Source organism: Bicyclus anynana, chromosome 1, assembly GCF_947172395.1.
Source record: "Bicyclus anynana chromosome 1, ilBicAnyn1.1, whole genome shotgun sequence".
Classification (NCBI taxonomy): Eukaryota; Metazoa; Arthropoda; class Insecta; order Lepidoptera; family Nymphalidae; genus Bicyclus; species Bicyclus anynana.
The window spans coordinates 13,284,973-13,304,601 of record NC_069083.1 but is presented as its reverse complement, the minus strand read 5'-3'; the positions used below and the strand labels follow the sequence as shown (position 1 = coordinate 13,304,601).

At 36.3% G+C, this 19,629-nt stretch overlaps 1 protein-coding gene across 1 annotated transcript; it reads right to left on the bottom strand.

Moving 5' to 3' along the window:
- Positions 1 to 14,762: 14,762 nt before the first annotated feature.
- On the bottom strand, positions 14,763 to 18,968 carry LOC112042992 (outer dense fiber protein 3-like protein 2). Its single transcript, XM_024078232.2, has 4 exons — positions 18,845 to 18,968; positions 18,187 to 18,409; positions 16,896 to 17,088; positions 14,763 to 14,991 (listed from the first exon to the last, which is right to left on the bottom strand). The coding sequence occupies exons 1-4, from the start codon at positions 18,948 to 18,950 to the stop codon at positions 14,866 to 14,868; spliced, it is 648 nt and encodes a 215-aa protein (XP_023934000.2). The 5' UTR covers positions 18,951 to 18,968; the 3' UTR covers positions 14,763 to 14,865.
- Positions 18,969 to 19,629: the final 661 nt, after the last annotated feature.

Here is a 19,629-nt window from a genome sequence, read left to right as displayed (position 1 = left end):
TGTATTGCGAGTAGGTGTAAGTACGACGAAATAGTCAAACGGCGGTGAACCTATCTCTGAGTGTTGAGTCCGACGTCTTATTACTATTGAAGCTTGAATAATAACATTACTTACAAATATAAAGTGGCATAGAGTTCGAAACAAACATATTAAGCATATTCAAGACAATAGAACGTAACGTGTTGTTTAACAGCCGCTGTGAATGCTCCAACATTCACAGCGGCTGGCGCTGGCATAGATGTATGCCAGTCGGCCATTAAAATATGTCCAACATACCCGTTCATTTAGTCTGAAAGACCGTATTACGAGTAGGTGTAAGTACGACAATATAGTCGAGCGGTGGTGATCGAACCCATCTCTGACTATTGAGTCCAACGATTTATTACTAACAATAAAATTATATCTAATATAAAGTGGCATAGAGTTCGAAACAAACGTGTTAAGCACATCAAAGACAATATGAACGTAACGTGTTGGTTTAGAGCATTCACTGGCATAGATGTATGCCAGTCGAGCATTAAAATGTGTCCAACATTCCCGTTCAATTAGTCTGAAAGACTGTATTAAGAATAGGTGTAAGGACGTCAAAATAGCTGAGCGGCGGTGATCGAACCCATCTCTGACTATTAAGTCCGACGCCTTATTACTAACAATAACATTATTTCAAATATAAAGTGGCATAGAGTTCGAAACGAACGTGTTGAGCATATTAAAGACAATACAAACGTAACGTGTTGGTTTAGAGCATTCACAGCGGCTGGCGCTGGCATAGATGTATGCCAGCCGAGCAGGAACATATAAATCGGTCCAGTGTCCGCCCGGCGCAGCGGAGCTGTGACAGCACACTGTTCGCTTATCTTAATTGCTTCCCCAGATACGATCGGCCTCCAATTTATCTGCGGCGCTTGCAATGGTCGCGACGCTTTTAGCAGCCGTAAAAACTTTAATCACCGTATTGCAGTTAATCATAAATAAAAATATCGAAATTTCTTTATGAATCATCATGATCATCGTCGTTATCAACCCATATTCGGGTCACTGTTTAGCACGAGTCTCCTCTCAGGATGAGACAGGCTAGGCCTTAATCCACTGCGCTGGCCAAATGTGGATTGGCAGACCTCACACACGTAAAGAATTGAGAAAATTCTCAGGTATGCAAGTTTTCTCACGATGTTATTCATTCACCGTTTGAGACACGTGATATTTAATTTCTTAAAATGCACACAAGTGAAAAGTTGGAGGTGCATGCCGCGGACCGGATTCGAACCCACACCCTCCGGAATCGGAGGCAGAGGTCATATCTACTGGGCTATCACGTGACAATTCCTTTAGCACAGGTAAACTACTAGACACATAAGATAGTGCCTTTAAAATGAAAACAAAAAGGAGTTTCTTTATCAAAGTTTTCAAAAATTATTACGAAAAGCGTCCTTTTAAATTAAATTTTAAAAACTGCATACTTTACGAAACATTTGGCACGCAGCGATGCAGTATCATTATTCTGGCGGGACCACACCGGTTAATGTGTCATGTTAATGACTCACACTCAAAATATTGCCCGTTTACGATTAACAGCGCCCATAAAATTCTTTAGTCAGCTTTTCCCTTGACTACCAACTACGCGTAATTGAATCAAGTTATGGGAATAAAATATATAAATAAGTTCAAAGTTTTTATTAAACGTAAGCTTATAGAAAAGTATTATAGTGTCAATGATTACATAAATGACAAAATTGCTTGGAAATGAAATGTATTACATGACAGGCTACTTATATACCTATTGTTAAATGGTGATAAACTAAAAAAGGATAAACCTGGCTGAGTTTGTTGTGGGCTCTTCTCGGACCAAGGCGCGTTTGGAACCCTCGTAACTTTCATTTTAAGTTTTCGAATAATTATTATCACCATTATCTTAAGTTTAATATTATTACCTGACGTTTCGAAAGAGCTTGTAAACTAAGCCTATTTGAAATAAATTTTGACTTTTGACTTTTGGAATATGTTATGAAAGTCAGGAAACAAACTGAGTACCTACGGCAAATTATACAATTAAAATGAACGAGAATCCTTATTAAAGTAATTCAGTTAACGAACGCATTCATTCTAATTCTGAACTGGGTCAAGTTATATTTTGTTGCAGAATTTTATCGTCATAATTATTACTAGTCTATAGAGAATAACTGCCTCGTTGGTCTAGTGGTCAGTGTATGTGGATTCGGATCACGAGTTCCTGGGTTCGAATCCTGGGTAAGGCATACAGAGTTTTTTTTTCTTCTAAGGAAGTTTCCGTAAAATTCTCAGCCCGAAGTTTGAAAGTTGGTGGTGTTACTCTCCCGTGCCTCGGTTAGGTCGTGGGTCGTTCAGTAACATCTGGTCGTTAATGAATTTGAAATTATCATACTAAATACCCACTAACCTACATAAGTGCAGAGTGGTGGGTCTAAGTCCATATCCTTTCTCCTATAGGAACAGAGGCCTGGCCCTGTAGTGTGCCGTTAGAATAGACTGATAAATAATAATTAAATAATAATTAATTAAATAAATTGTCTTAGATTTAGTTTATTACTTTTCTTCTCTTTCTGTTTGTTATAAATAGTTTAGAATAAGTTTAAATATATTGTCAACTTTAATTTAATTTAAAAAAAAAAATAAAGATGATGATGAGAGTTATACTCTTTGTAACAATAACATGTTCATACATTTCGATAAATATATCTCATAGGATATAGTATGCATCCCTATCCTGTGTTTGGATGTACGTTTGGATGTTTGTTACTCTTTAAGGCCGCTACTACTGAAGCGATTTGGCTGTAATTTAGAATGGAAATAGATTTTACTCTGGACTAACACATAGGCTACTTTTTATCCCGATAAAATCAATGGTTTCCTGAATGTTTGTTACTTTTTCACGACTCGACTACTGAATCGTATTAGCTGAAATTTAGTATTGAGACATATTATAGCCTGGATTAACACATAGGCTACTTTTTATCCCGAAAAAATCCATAGTTCCCGAAGGATTTGTGAAAAACTAAATTCTACGCGGACGAAGTCGCGGGCATCCGCTAGTAATTTAATATTGTGAAAATCATAACACTTTAATGAAAGTCTACTAGTTTTTTAGAGGATTGACTGCCATTAAAAATTTAAGTTAAAAATAAACGTATTTTTGTTAAAAAGACAATAAAAAGGTGGTGAAAGAATTTAGAAGGCTGCTTTGGTATATGCCTCGAAAATAAAATTTACGGGTGGGTCATTCCACGTCAAATCGACCAATAGTTGGACTCGACCCCTTTTGATTTGGATAAATTTTGGTCAGAAGTTTTCTTTTATCCTATAACGAAGTTCTGCCGAAGAAAAAGGTTAAAATTTTTTTTTTCAAAAGTTATGCAAAATCCAAAATTTCACTATTTTCCATATTTTTTAAATTTATGTTTTAAAAATCTCGAAAACTATTGCAATTAAAAAAATCGCTTATGGTAAACTTCAAAGGGGATACTTGGGGCTATTAAAAAAAAAAATTCCAAAAAAAAATTTTGAAAAATCTCCAATTTGTGAAATTTTGAATTTTTGAAAATTGTCAAAATAGACCGTCGACAATAAATTTTTGGCTCAAATTTTTTTGTGTACTACCTAGTACCAATCTTAAAAGATCCTGAAATTTTTGGAACTGTGTTTTTTGTTTTTTCAAAAATAATGATATTTGTTTATTATTGGTTATTAATTTATTTAATAGGGCTTTTTACGTGTAAGTTTACTTGACATTCTGTTACGAAAATTTTTTTTCTTCAATTCTTCAGTTACTGTTGTTGCTCCTTTTCTTTTTCTTAACCTGAAAAATGTTAATATGACTTAAATCTTTAAATCCAAACTTAAAATAGATAAAGTACTAACACAGAAATTTCAGATTTTTACCTGCTTTTAATATCTGGTTCTTCAACGAACTCGTAGATATCTGTATTTTTTAACCGGAAATCCTTTCCTTCCTCAGATGAGGATGAGGTTTTTACTCTCATCACATCACTTGAAATGGGAATAGCGGCATGACAATTTCGGATTCCTTGTACTGGCAGAGCATTTTTAAATTTCTGGTTAAGTTTTTTTTGAGTACGCTGAATCTGCTCATTTGAAACAAAGTCACAATTGATTCCGTGAACATTTTCTTTTGCCCATTGGAATAGCTCATCAGGTGTTTGAATTTGGTCGTCAATTTTTTCTCATCATTATGCCACTAAATGAAATTTCAACTGTTCAAAATATCAAAATTACGCGATTCGCCAAACTGATTAAAAAAAAAATTAAGAAATTTTTTTTTAACAAATTTCAAAAATTCATATTTTTGAAAAAACAAAAAACACAGTTCCAAAAATTTCAGGATCTTTTAAGATTGGTACAAGGTAGTACACAAAAAAATTTGAGCCAAAAATTTATTGTCGACGGTCTATTTTGACAATTTTCAAAAATTCAAAATTTCACAAATTGGAGATTTTTCAAAATTTTGTTTTGGAATTTTTTTTTTTTAATAGCCCCAAGTATCCCCTTTGAAGTTTACCATAATCAATTTTTTTAATTGCAATAGTTTTCGAGATTTTTAAAACATAAATTTAAAAAATATGGAAAATAGTGAAATTTTGGATTTTGCATAACTTTTGAAAAAAATATTTTTAATTTTTTTTCTTCGGCAGAACTTCGTTATAGGATAAAAGAAAACTTCTGACCAAAATTTATCCAAATCGAAAGGGGTCGAGTCCAACTATTGGTCGATTTGACGTGGAATGACCCGGGTAGAACATCGGATTAAATGGAGTGAATATATTCCGTGCACAGCTTGGCGCCAAGCCAGAAGCGCGCACGGCGCATGCCTCGCAAGACTATACGCTCTTGTTTTCATTATTTCACCAAAAACAATTGAAACACTCGATTTTTTTATAACCTGAAAAGGAATTGTAAGAGATGCTCTGCCTTTAGCATATTATCATCATCATCATATCAGCCGATGGACGTCCACTGCAGGACATAGAGCTTTTGTAAGAACTTCCAAACATCACGATCCTTAGCCGCCTGTACCCGAGAATCCCTGCGACTCGCTTGATGTTGTCAGTCCACCTGGTGAGGGGTCAACCAACTGCGCTTTCCAGTGCGGAGTCGCAATTCCAGGACCTTGGGACCCCAACGTCCATCGAAGTCCAAGAATACGCTATTCCTTTATTCTAGTTAATGTCATCGCAGATGGCAAATCGAGAGTTCCGAGCTTCAACTCGTTTGTTTCATACGCCAAACCGAGCGCGATAAGTCGGCGTTTCAAAGTGACAGATCTCAAGTTCACAGGCAGTGCGTACAAAACTCGTTCTCAAGTTTCACGCGGGTCATCATCACGCTTACGTGAAGCGATTGCCAGACGCACGGATGGTCAGCGGGACTAGAAAACCGATCTGAGTAATAATTGACTCAACAAGCCGAAGCTCCACATAAACATCACCTATAACAAAGCTATTATAACAGGGAGTGTTATAAAACGGCAAGCTAGACACAACGGCAACCTACACCCTCAGACTAAATCATAACAATGATGCTTAGAGGCACACGTATGGTGGTAGTACTTCCCAGACGAACTCTGATATAAAGTCTTCTACTACTACTGAACTTTATGAAACGTCTGGATTCCTAACTCGGATCAACTAAGACTGTGTCATAGGAACTGGTCTGCATGTAAGACTTGCTACAAAGCTAATATTATCAATAATTCTCGTAGCACTTTGCTACGGTGTGTCGTAGAAACCTGTCAACGGGTTATTTATGATCTCTAGGGTATCTTATAACGATACTTTCTATAACTCGCAAGTGCGAGTTTCGAATTCACCTCTATCTTTCTCATTCTATAGTATCGTGTTAGACAGAGACAGAAAGGATGTAAATTCGAAACTCGCACTTGCGAGTAATACAAAACGTCGTTACAGAATTGTCTGAATTTTCAAATTGTGACATTATGAAAATGCAATATTGCATTTGCATTAAAGTGTTAACTTGTTGTACCTATGCAAACATATAAAAGCCTATAAATAGAGCATATTTTGTGATAAGAAAAATATACATAATTACCTACGTTCAAATTATCATTAAGATCTTTTTGTATCTGAGTAGAGCATTTCTGAGAGAACATGATATATCTAATATAAGAGGAACTTACAAATTCATTTATTCAGGAAAGGTACCTAGGACATGGGCACAGACTAAGTTTCGTCTAAATATAATAAAAAAGTTCACATAGTGTAAAGCTATTTTGTATGCCGTAGAGTGAAAATTTAGCCCGAGGGAGCACAAAATGAGGGGTGAAAATGAGAAATGCAAATAGGTTGTTGAGCTCTCCTCGAGACCGGGCCTAAAATGTTTGAACACTTGAAAAAACAATATTATTTGATTACGTTTCCTACATATGAAAACAAATTGTTTATTAAATAAGATTAAACGTCGTAATATTTTGAAGTCGCGTACGTATATTGTATTTAAACATTACCTACTTTGATCTTTTTTTGTGGAAAAATTGAGGCGTTAAAGTATGGTGGTGGTTCTAAGCTCCATATCCTATTGCTTGGTGTTACTTTGTAGGGACTCAAGCGAAGCGAGAGGTTCTGGATTCCATTACTGGCTTGGTTAATTTTGGGAATATTGATAAGACAGTGCATCTGAGCGTATGCACATAGTTAATTATTGGAAAAATGTCGCTTGAATGGTGTCACATGAAAATTGTACAAAATACCTACATATTACATGTCTATATTTATTAACAATCCATAATCGGCTCATTGTTAAGCACGAGTCGCCTTTCAGAATGAGAAATGTTAGTGTTAGTGAATTAAGAAAATTCTCAGGTATGCCATCACGATGTCTTTCCTTCACCGTTTGTAACACGTGATATTTAATTTCTTGAAATACACATAATTGACAATTTGGATCATGCCCCGGACTGAATTCTACTGCATCGAAGAAAGAGGTCGTATCCACTGGGCTATCATGGCTCTTTTTACCATACTTAAAGAATACATAAACATATACATAAACTAGCGGACGGATAAAAAGTCCATGTCTAGCCTATGTGTTAATCCAGACTATAATCTATCTCTACTTCAAATTTCAGGTGATTCGGTTCAGTAGCCGAGGCGTGAAATGGTAACAAACACTCATACCTACCATCAAAATCATAAGGTTTTCGTAAATCTCTTGAATCCAAGGATTTATTCAGGATAAAAAATGTTAAAGCTCATGTGTTAATCCAGAAAAAATCTATTTCCATTCCAAATTTCAGCCAAATCGGTTCAGTAGTTGCGGCGTTAAAGAGTAACAAACATCTAAGCACCCATACAAGCTTTTGCGTTGATAATATTAGTAGGATTCTACAAATTGCATTTAAAGACGCAAGATTTTACCAATGTTTGAGACATTACCGCCGAGATAAAACCATTATCTTTATTTAAGCAGGGCGCCTGGCAAGTCATCTATCAAACGAAGTAAATCAGCTAGGGTGGGATTTCACGAAAGTCTTATCTCAAGGGCAACCTTACCTTTATTGGTTCGGAAAACCAGCACATTAACTTATAAATATGAACTACTGAGAAGATATTTTCTTTTGAGATTGAAATAGTTTTAAACCACTTAGATGGAAACTATTGAAATAGAATAGGTCTCACGCTTATGAAAAGAAAAATAATTATCGAATAATATTGAGCATATTATTTTTTTCTCAGTATCACTCACAATATTATACCTACCAACGTATAATATATATATATATATATATATATATATATATATATATATATATATATATATATATATATATATATTTTATTGTAGGAGGAAATCCTCATGGATGAGTCGGGCTTCGTCATCCAGGACATAGCCTGGATGACGAAGCCCGACTTCATCGATACACGGTGCCCTACGGACTAAAACCTCCTACATTCACCGCCCTTCCTTCCCGGTACCGATGTGAACATTACTTTGGGAGCCAACGTATAATATTGTCATTAACAAACTAAGCATGAGGTTAATTAGAGGAATATTAGTTGTGTTTATCCTACTACTGAACTGATTTGGCTGAAATTTGTAATGGAAATAGATTTTACTCTGGGTTAACACATAGGCTACTTTTCATCCCGGAAAAATCCACGATTCTCGAGGGATTTGTGAAAACTAAATTCCACGCGGACGAAGTCACAGGCGTCCACTAGAAGGACATAAAAATCCAATACTCAATTAAAAAAACAATCTATACTGATATTATAAATGCGAAAGGAAGTCTGTCTGTCTATTACATTTTCACGGCTAAGCCGCTGAACCGATTTGAACGAAATTTGGTATAGAGATAAATAGCACCTTGGAACAGAACATAAGCTGCTTTTTTTTCCGGGATAATCCACGGACTAAAAAAACAGATTTTACGCGAACGAAGTTCGTCGGGCGTCCGCTAGTATACAATAAATAAAATAGACTATAATAATAAGTACAAGTATAGCATTTTATCCAAAAATATTTTTTTTTTACTTCCAAATCATATTGTATTCCAAAATGTTGTTATTCATTCGGATGATATCAGAATCAATTAATAAGTTAAGACTAATTACTACACACACAAGCATTTTGTGTATAGTATATTTTAGTCTCAATTAGGATGATAAGAAGTATATATAAAAGACTAGCTGACGCCGCGCGGTTTTACCCGCGTGTTTACTGTTCCCGTAGGAAAACGGGGATAATATATACCCTATAGCCTTCCTCGACAAATGGGCTATCTAACACTGAAAGAATTTTTCAAATCAGATCAGTAGTTCCTGAGATTAGCCCATTCAATCAAACAAACAAACAAACTCTTCAACTTTATATATTAGTATAGAGTATAGATATAGATATCACATATTACGCAAGTCTAAAATGCAGGGATGAATCAGCAAACGCTTTTACTATAACAAACAGTGAATTCAAACTTTGAAAGTCAAACAAACAACATTTCATAGTAGCTGGAACTCCGAGCTTTTGATTTCACACCCTATCAACTTAAGGTTCGCATTTAGCCTTTCCTTAATATACATGAAAACTTGCTATAAAAGTTATTATTTATATAATATAATCCAAATAAATTATTTGTCGGAGGATTAGATAGTAGTGCCATCTTACATAATGTAAAGTAACTAATTAGGTAGCGATATCTGTTAGAAACTGCGCCTGAACAAATGCCTGCGCCTTGCCACAGGAGCTCCGAGGTACGTCAGAAATGACATCATTCACCGTGACACCAGGACGCCCTCCGTGGAGGAGTTCGTCCGAGGTCTAGCGCGCCGAATGTTCGCGCGAGCGGATAACGGACCGCACATTCATCTACATGGTATAGCACCGCACTGCGAAAGACCACCAAAGCGTCCTCTACCTCGTGAGCTTCTACAAATGGCCATCTTAGAAGGCGTAGGCACCGGAGGCAGCGGAGACGACGATATAAATGACGCAACCACCAGACAAGACATCGCCGCGCTGAAGGACAATAATAAATAAAAAAAAAATTAGGAAAAATTCAACTCATAGGCCAAGATGCCTCAGCCCCGAAAGGGGCTGGAAGAAATCATCGAGGGAGCAAGTTCCCCTGCGTCTTACTCGGGCAAGGAGGCAAAACCTCGAGGCCCGTACCCCCTCACCCGACACTCTCGGAAAGAGATGACCCCCACTGACTGTTAGAAACGTCAAAGAGTACGTGTCGTTTATCTGTCAGTTTTTTGTCTGTGGACATCTGTCAGTTAACGATCTCTGAGAGAGGTTGCGGTAGATTTCAAGTTGATTCAGTTGAACGCTTTAGCTAAATCTAGTCAGTTTTGCAGTGAGTAATGGAAATGGGTGAGTCAGTTATCCGTATAGTGAGGCTATAATAATAAAATGTAACTAACAATGCAATGTTATTATTATAATGGTCTCACTATACGAATAACTAACTCACTAGATTCAGATAAAGCGTTCAACTCCGGTCGGAATGCGTAAAAGCATTTCCCACCAAAAAAAAGATATAAAAAAAAATAATATTATCCGAAAAACGTTTAAAATCAATCAATAATTAAATTGTTATATGATTACATAAATAAGAAGTACCTACTACTGACTAATGGTCAGTAAGCCTTTGTCCAAATTATAAATAATTAATTAATTTACAATATCACAAAGGCAGCGGCATGGGTGAACAAGCTTATTAATAATTCCGAATACCTTATCCTTAATTTATAACTGTTCGTTATAATACACACCGAAACCAACTTGGTTATGGAAAAACGAGCATGCAATAAACAACTGAAATAATAAGGGAGGTAAAGCCCAAAATCCACCGCACAATTTTTCAGCCTTAGAAATAATGTTCTTTTCATGCAGTAAATATTTTATGAGTTTACCTCTCCTCTACACACATAAGCCGTTTCGGTAAACCGGCTTATACACTTGGCGTTATTTTGTTGAATGGATTAGCTTGTTGAGCTATTCTTCATAATATTTTTATAGATACTGAAAGCATTGGCACATAGAGCGAGGTCCTGTGGTTGCCAGACCTTTGTTATCATAAATGCTGAAAAATTTTCAGCCTATGACTCTCACATAATGGTAGGAAAAATAGAGTTTGGGCCAGTGTATGGCTAAAACTTCTACTACTTTTTTGTATTCGTTAGTGAACGGTTACTACAAAGCTAAGTATCTGACAGTTTGAGACATTCTTCGTTTATCATCATGAAGAAAATACACTGTTTTTCCCGAAGAAAATACACTGTTTTTACTGTATTACAATTGATATCTATATTAAGTTGTGTATACCATTATTTTGCTTAAAAAATTATATAGGTATTATAGTTTGCTTCTATACTTTTATCAAATGTAGGTAACGAATATATATGGAGGAACTATCCTGAATGACGTTATGGTCGTATTTATATATAAACACGTGTAATAGACATGATCGTGCGATAGAATTAACATAATGTTGGCTGTCGTTATATTCGCTCCAGTAAGCAGAATGTTTTGTATGCGGCTAGAGATAACTGCTAAGTCAGACCGTTACATGTTATAGTAAGAGATCCGACATAACAAATATACAAGGTGTCCCGTAAATAGTACGACACACATTACAGGGTGACAGCTGACATCAAGGCCTACTAAACAACGCTATATATGTCAATAATAATAATAGCATAATAGCATCCATAGGAGTAACTAGACGAATTTAAGATTTACAAATTAAAATTTAAATATTTATATTCTGACGGGCTATTCTGTAACGAGATTTTGTATAACTCGCAAGTGCGAGTTTCGAATTCCCCTCTATCGTTCTCTTTCTATAGTATCGTGTCAGACAGAGACAGATAGAGGTCAATTCGAAACTCGCACTTGCGAGTTATACAAAACATCGTTAGGTACAGAATAATCGTCCTGTACAATCCCGAATAGACAAAAATAATGTACCTATTACGAGTAAGTAGTAGGTACCTTTCACTGACAACTTCACAGATTTTCAAAATCCTGAAACTATGGTTACCATAATGGGGATGATGACTAGGTTTGAATATATTGATTTTTATGATACATTCGGGTAAATAAGGTCAATGTTAACTAATTTATACATAAAAAGCAAAGATAGTCTGGATGTTTGCAAAATAAATAAGATTATAAAATTTCAAAATGTACTAAATTTTTTTTATGGTAATTAGATGAAAATTCATACAGTTTTGGCTTGCTTACATTAAATGTGACATTTTTCAATACATGAACTATAAACATAAACGCACAAATAACAAAGATATCAGTAATTTTGTTTGAACGCCCATACAAATCTAACGATCAGCGAGCCAATGACGTCACTAAATTGTGCCATTTTGTATGGGGCATTTTTCAGGGATCCGCGGCAGCGCCGCAAATCTGACTCTTTAAATCCCTGTAGCTCCGAAAGTAATGATCGTAGATACCCTGTTCCTTTTACAAAATTGTTTTGCTATTAGCATACTCTTAATTTATATACAATTTAAAAAAAAGGTCACCTTCCCTATTATATCCATTTCGTTTGTTATGTTTCGTTGATAAAACAACATTTAAGTTGCAAACATCTGGTACGCGGTGGCCTGTATACAATTTTTCATTTCCGTCAACATATAAACTTATCGTGGAGCGGATATCGAACGGTAGTGAATTGTGATAAAATGTTAATCTTTCAATAACATTTTGACGTATAAATACTATTCAATGCCCGTGACTTCGTTCGGGTCAATGATTATTTTATACTATCGACATGTTACGTGAATACAAAATCACTGCAAAGAGTGATTAGAATTTAGTGACTTCACTGAGCCCACAGATGCACAATTTCGTGTTTACTTGCACACTTCCTAAACAAATAACTCGACATTGTAGACAATATGTAGGTATTATGAGTTTAAATAACTTTCGTTGTTTAATAACCGGTTAAATTACGCACATTTGTTTGAAAAAATCATTGATTCAGGTGGATTAAGATTTTTCTTATTACGAAATTATTTGATTTCTAGCTATAATAAAACATTGTAAATTTAACATATGAAATGTCTCGAATTGAAACGTAACACGTAGATACCATTCGTCAGTGTTTTTGTCGAAAATAACAAATAATTAAATTATTTACAGTAAATAAAGTCATCGATCTTGTAACTTTGTGAAAATAATTTTAAACGCGCGCCTAGGGTCCGGAGATTAAATTAGTAATTTTTAATGTACAAATTCATGCTAATTTACCGCTTTTTAGTTGTCACAATCTCTGCGGTAAACCGCGAACGGACGGACGGACAGACGGACGGACATGGCGAAATTATAAGGGTTCCTTGTGGACCCTAAAAAGTGAATTAGTTTCTTATTCAGTGGTGGTTCTTAATATTGAGCTTTTTGTTAGTATGTTGTATGACAAACTGCACGCCATAGTTTGCAGTTGACCTGCTTTTTAGTTTTTTTGTTTGGTTATTATTGGAACCACTCACGATAGCTTATGTTTGAAACTTCAACAAAAAACTATTTCATGGCAATAGCATATTCTTAGGACTACAGTAACTGAATATTCATATGTTACATTTATGCTACACATAAGTACGTGCGAGCCATGATAGCCTAGTGGATATAATCTCTGCCTTCGATTCGGAGGGCGTAGGTTCGAATACAGTCCGGGGCATACACCTCCAACTTTTCAGTAAGGTATGTGCATTTTAAGAAATTAAATATCACGCATCTCAAACGGTGAAGGAATAAAATCGTGAGGAAATCTGCAGTTGTATACGCGGTAGATTTACAAGGCAGAGGTCCTGGGCTCGATCCCGGTCTGGGATGATTGAGGTTTTCTTAATTGGTCCAGTTCTGGCGGGTGGGAGGCTTCGGCCATGGCTAGTTACTTACCTACCGGCAAAGACGTACCACCATGCTATTTAGCATTCCGGTACGATGCCGTATAGAAACCGAAAGGGGTGTGGTTTTTATTCACCTCATAACTTACCATCATTCAGGTGAGATTGTATTCAAGGGCTAACTTTAAAAAAATATATATATTTATTATATATTGCTTTGTACCTGTTGATGGAGCATGAGCAGACAAACTTTAAAATAAAATAATGAAGAAGAAGAAAAAAAATTAAGAACCATTAATTGGTAAATGTCATTTTGTAAAGATTATTGTCTAATTACACTCAGCGGGAAAACATTAGTAGGTATCAATACACCTTTAAAATATAACATTACAAAATCTATGAAAATATTTCTCAGTCTGACTGATAAAAGCTGATAAAAGGTATGCGACAATTCTTTTGTGATCACAGCTTTATACAAATTTTCCGTAAAGATTAATTACCATAAAAATTATATGACAAATCTTTGATAACAAATTCAAAAAGACCCTAATAAGTCTTAAAATTCTTTGATCGTTTGACAAAAAGTTTCCGATGTTTAAAAGATCTACGCTGAACAATGGCTGCTTGTAACAAATTTATAAGGGATCTTCTATTCAACCAACTTGCAAAGGAATGAGGTTATCAATTCAACTTCATTTCTTTTAACGAGCTTATCCCGAAATGCAATGCTGTAATTTTTCTAACCTGGTAAAAGTGTTGCTATAGGTAGAATAAAACTAGCGGACGCCCATGAAAATATATAAATATGCGTGAAATTGTTTATTTAGCTCAAAGCCCGCGGGAACCATGTTTTCGGGATAAAAGCTGTTCCAGAGATGGATAAACAAAAACACAGCTAGACAGACAGACAAAAATTTTTAAAATCTGGACTATACTAGGGTAAAACAAAACATTTAATTTTGCTTAACGGTAGCCACATCATGCACAAAGCATAGGTCGTAATAAAGTTTGACGGCCTCCGTGGCGCAGTGGTAAGCGCGGTTGTAAACAATAAAAAAAAAAGTTAAAATTAATAATTGAAAAAATTAAAAATTAGGTTACACATACTTGGTTAATTTAGAAATGACTTACAATACTTACATTTATAGCGACATTTCTTTACTTTTTCTATAAATATATTATAGCAGTATCAATAATCCAAACGCTGAACCAAATTCAGAACATTTTATTTTCCAAGCTTTCGCTTAGTAAGAAAACTGGAGAATATTTGAGAATATTTAATCAAATATTTAACCGTTATTTTTAAAAGAATTATTGACATATTTTTCTATATGATTCCTTGACTGATCCGGTCCCTTTACTACTGTCCCTACCCCTTTACTAAAGCCTTTCGTAATAAAAGGAAAATATTTAAAGTAAAATAAAATATGTACTATAAACTTCACAACAATGATAATAATTAACATAAAAATGGACATACAGTAAGCGAATATCAGTTCTCGCCGCTAATGACAACTTTAAGCTCAGGCGGCTTGAGATATTCCTCCTGACGACCGAGGTAGGGAGTGTGACGTATGCCAAACGAGGGTGCGGGTATCGTTGGCTTTGTGTACATAAACTGAAACAAATTATCAGCCTATATCAATGGCTTGAGATAAAATATGAGATTGAGAATCAGATAAAATATATATATAATAGGCTTAGCAAGCGAGCATATACTATGCTCGCTTGCTAAAGCCTCGCTGGTAATTGAACTATCCGTTGGTGAAAAAAATCAAATGTGATTTAGGCATTGTATTATATGTATTTTTTTTTCGTAATTTGTTAATTATATTCTATTAATAGTAAGGTTGAAACAAATAATCAGCCCTTACTTACTCGCTCGCTAAGCCTCGCTAATTGAACTTTACGTTAGTAAAAAAAAAACAACTGTTCAGTGGTTTAGGCATGCATTTGCATTTTTTTGTTATATGCTCATTATATTCTATTTACATTGATAAGGTAGTACATAAACTGAAACAAATTATCAGTCTATATCAATAGCCTAAGATAAATTATAACCTATGCTCGCTCGCTGGTAAGTCTCGCTTGTAATTGAACATTTAGTTTTCGTAGGTGAAAAAAAAATTAACATCAGTTCTGTGGTTTGGGCATGCATTTATTTGCATTTTTTTGCTTTCATTCATCATCATCATCATCGTTATCAGTCGATGGACGTCCACTGCTGGAGGTCTCTTGCATGGACTTCCAAACAAAACGGTCTCGAGCCACCAGCATCCAGCGGCTCCCTGCAACCCGCCACACCACAACAACAACACTGATGTCTTCGGTGGCGGGTCGACCAACACTGCGCTTTCATTATAATGTTCTATTTATATTAGTAAGGTTTATAAGCCTGTGCCCCGTAAAGCACATTAAGCCGTTGGCCCAGATCATTATCATTAACATCTGACATTGACAGTTACTGAGTCTACAAACATTATCACCGTGTTAGTCCGCATTGCAGCAGCTTAGTACGCGAAAGTTTCAAATTACCCTTTCTAATAGGAGGACACGGACATATAATTGTGTCCTAGAGATATGATAGCATTTTGATGAATCTATACCTATCTATACTAATATCATAAAGAGGTAAAGTATTGGTGTTGTAGGGGGGTAGTCTCTGGATCTACCGAACCGGTTTTGAAAATTCTTTTAACATATAATTTTTGATTAAATGTTTTTAATGGTTGAACTTATTTTAAACTGCTAACTAATCATGTTTGATGTTGTTTTTGTCTTTAGATTCTTAAACCTTAGATTATTTGTACAGGTAGATATAAGTTATCATGTTTATTATCATAGCATCATTATCATTAGATAATAATAACTTCTTTAAAAAAATATTTAAAGAAGTTATTATTATCTAAAAAACATTATTAAGTATATTAATAATAATAAGTATAATATATTTAATGATCCACTAAAGATCGAGGCCTCTCCGTATATCGAAGAGGGAATTTGTAGCTTAGACTCACCATAATACTCTGATGCTTCTTAACAAATAAATAATCTATACTTGGTATTATAAAGCTGAAGAGTTTGTTTGTGCTTAAACGTGCTAATCTCAGGAACTACTGGTCCGATTTGAAAAATTATTTCAGATATTCCATTTATCGAGGAAGGCTTTAGACTATATCTTATTCCCGTGTTCCTACGAAAACGTGAACCTCGCGGATGAAACCGCGCGGCGTTAGCTAGTCAAATCAGACTAATATTATAAAGGCGAAAGTTTGTGTGTAAGTGTGAAAGTATTTAAGTGTGTAAGTATGTTTGTTCCTTTTTTACGCTGCGGCTAGTGAAGCGATTTGGCTGAAATTTAAAAGGAAAATAGATTTTACTCTGAATTAACTCTTACTTTTTATCCCGAAAAAATCCGTGGTTCCCGCGGGATTTGTAATAAACTAAATTCCGCGCGGACGAAGTCACGGGCGTTCGCTAGTATAAAATAATTTTAATAATGAATAGTGAAAATTTAGATACCTTTTTCTCACAGTGAGCGTTAGGAGCCGGCTTTAGAGGTTCCCTCAAGGACTTGAATGGTGCACCGAAAGAAAACGCAGGCTTTGTTCGTTTAACGTAATTAAAGTTTGGATCGTGCGACCCGGGGCTGGGTTGCTCGTATTTACCACCTAAGCTTTGTATTGTGTTACCAAAGGTATATGCTGGTGGACGTCTGTGAAATTATAATTATTATTTTACTTACTATCATTATTATTGATATATTGTTATTATCACACTAATATTAAAAAGGCAAAAGTCTGTGTGTAGGTGTAAATATGTATGTTTGTTCTTCCTTTGCGCTGCGGCTACTGAACCGATTTAGCTGAAATTTGGAATGGAAATAGATTTTACTCTGGACTACTTTCATCCCGGAAAAATCTATGATTGCCGCGGGAATTGTGAAAAAAAACCACACTATTGGCCTAACCCCTCTCATTTTGAGAGGAGACTCGAGCTTGAGCCAATTATGGGATGATAATGATGATGATGATGAATATGAATTGTGCAAGACGAATACCTTTACATTCATACATCATCTTATATGTAAAATTGTCGTGTCAGTGTTAGCTGTTCGTCCAAAATGGCTTGACCGATTTCAATTAAGTTTTAAAGTATTACTAGCGGACACCCGTGGCCTTCTAGCAAAATCCATTCTCAGCGGACGTCTTCTGACTTTGAACTACGTCCCTGCCTTGTCAACTTTGTACATAAAGCGGTTTTCGAGATATAGTGATGAGTGACTTTTCGCTTTTCATCATTGTCAGCCGATGGACGTCCACTGCTGGATGTAGGCCTCTTGCATGAACTTCCAAACAAAACGATCTCGAGCCGCTAGCATCCAGCGGCTCCCTGCAAGCCGCTTGATGTCTTCGGTCCACCTAGAGGGGGGGTCGACCAATACTGCGCTTTCCGGTGCGGGGTCGCCATTCCAGCACCTTGGGACCCGAACGTCCAGCGGCTCTTCAAACTGCGTGGCCTGCCCATTGCCACTTCAGCTTCGCGACTCGACTTTGGTTCGTCTGCGGATCTCCTCATTTCTGATTCGATCACGCAGATAAACCCCAAGCATAGCTCGCTCCATCGCCCGCTTTTCACTTTTATACGAGTATATTTAGATGAATTATCGATTTAAGAGATGATCCCAAAATAATTCCGGCCTAATAATTTAATGGGCTCATAAAAATATCGCATAGTCTAGAGATCGAGACTATACTCGGAAAATCAACAAATAAATCTGAAATGAAGAATGAAATATAGTAAGGTCAATTACTTCTTTCCCGGTATGTGTGGCAAATACATATTAGGAGATGGTGTCCATTGGTCCCATGGTTCGTAGGCCGGTCTCGCTGCGGGCCTCATAGTAAACGCGGGTGGTCGTCTCCGCTGTATTGATGTACTAGGAACTTTATATGCCGCCGGCCCTGGCGTTGCAGTATTCCCTTCTGGAGTCTTTATTTGTGGTGTAACTAGTCCATGTTTTATTCTATACGAACCTGTTAATGTTAAAAAAAATATTACTTATACATAAAGATTTTATTTTGTTCATATCTACAAATCGAAGGCAAACAATGGCCTTTTTTTTGTTTTTTATTCTTTACAAGATAGCCCTTGAATGCAATGTCACCTGATGGTAAGTGATGATGCAATCTAAGATGAAAGCGGGCTAATTTGTTAGGAGTTGGATGAAATCCACACTCCTTTCGGTTTCTACACGACATCGTACCGGAACGCTAAATCGCTTGGCGGTACGTCTTTGTCGGTAGGGTGGTAACTAGCTACGGCCGAAGCATCCCACCAGTTGATGATGACTTCAGTTTTATAAATCCACCGCGCATACCACTGCGCCACGGAGGCCGTCGAACAGCATTAACATTTCCCCGGACAAATGCAAGACAAAAAGTAATTACAACTACAATAAGGAACTTTACCTTTATTTCCCATTCCACATGTATTAAATACAGGCGCCGTAGGTTTTACAGCTGGCTTGACAATGAGAGGCGTTCGATGTCCGAACGTAAATGCGGGCGAACGCATTATATGAGAATACCCATTTCCACCTAAAATTACAATTGGAAAAATAATATATTATTTCAATTCTCTCCAGTTGCCAGTGATGACCTATAGTTCCGAGAATTCTTGGTCGCTAACTATGGGCCTCATAAGAAGTCTCAGAGTCACACAGCGGGCGATGGATAGGAGTATCTTTGCGTGATCGAATCAGAAATGAGGAGATCCGCAGATGAACCAAAGTCACCAACATAGCTCAACGAGTTGCGAAACTGAAGTGGCAATGGGCGGGGCACATAGTTCGAAGAGCCGGTGGACGTTGGGGTCCCAAAGTGCTGGAATGGCGACCCCGCACTAATAAGCGCTAAGTTGGTCGACCGCCACCCCCCCACCCCCAGGTGGACTGACGACATCAAACGAGTCGCAGGGATTCGCTGGATGCAGGTGGCTCTGTATCGTAATGTTTGGAAGTCCCTACAAGAAGCCTATGTCCTGCAGTGGACTTCCATCGGCTGATATGATGATGATGGTGATGATGATTTCAATTGCATAGTATAAAATGTCGCTTCTGATAGATGTTTGCTTTGATATTTTAAAGAATTTTACAGATTTTAATACAGTATTCTACAATAGATAGAGTGACTGAAGAAGAAGATTTATATGCATGTAAGGGTAAACCATGTATGTAGGTATACCCTATTTAAAT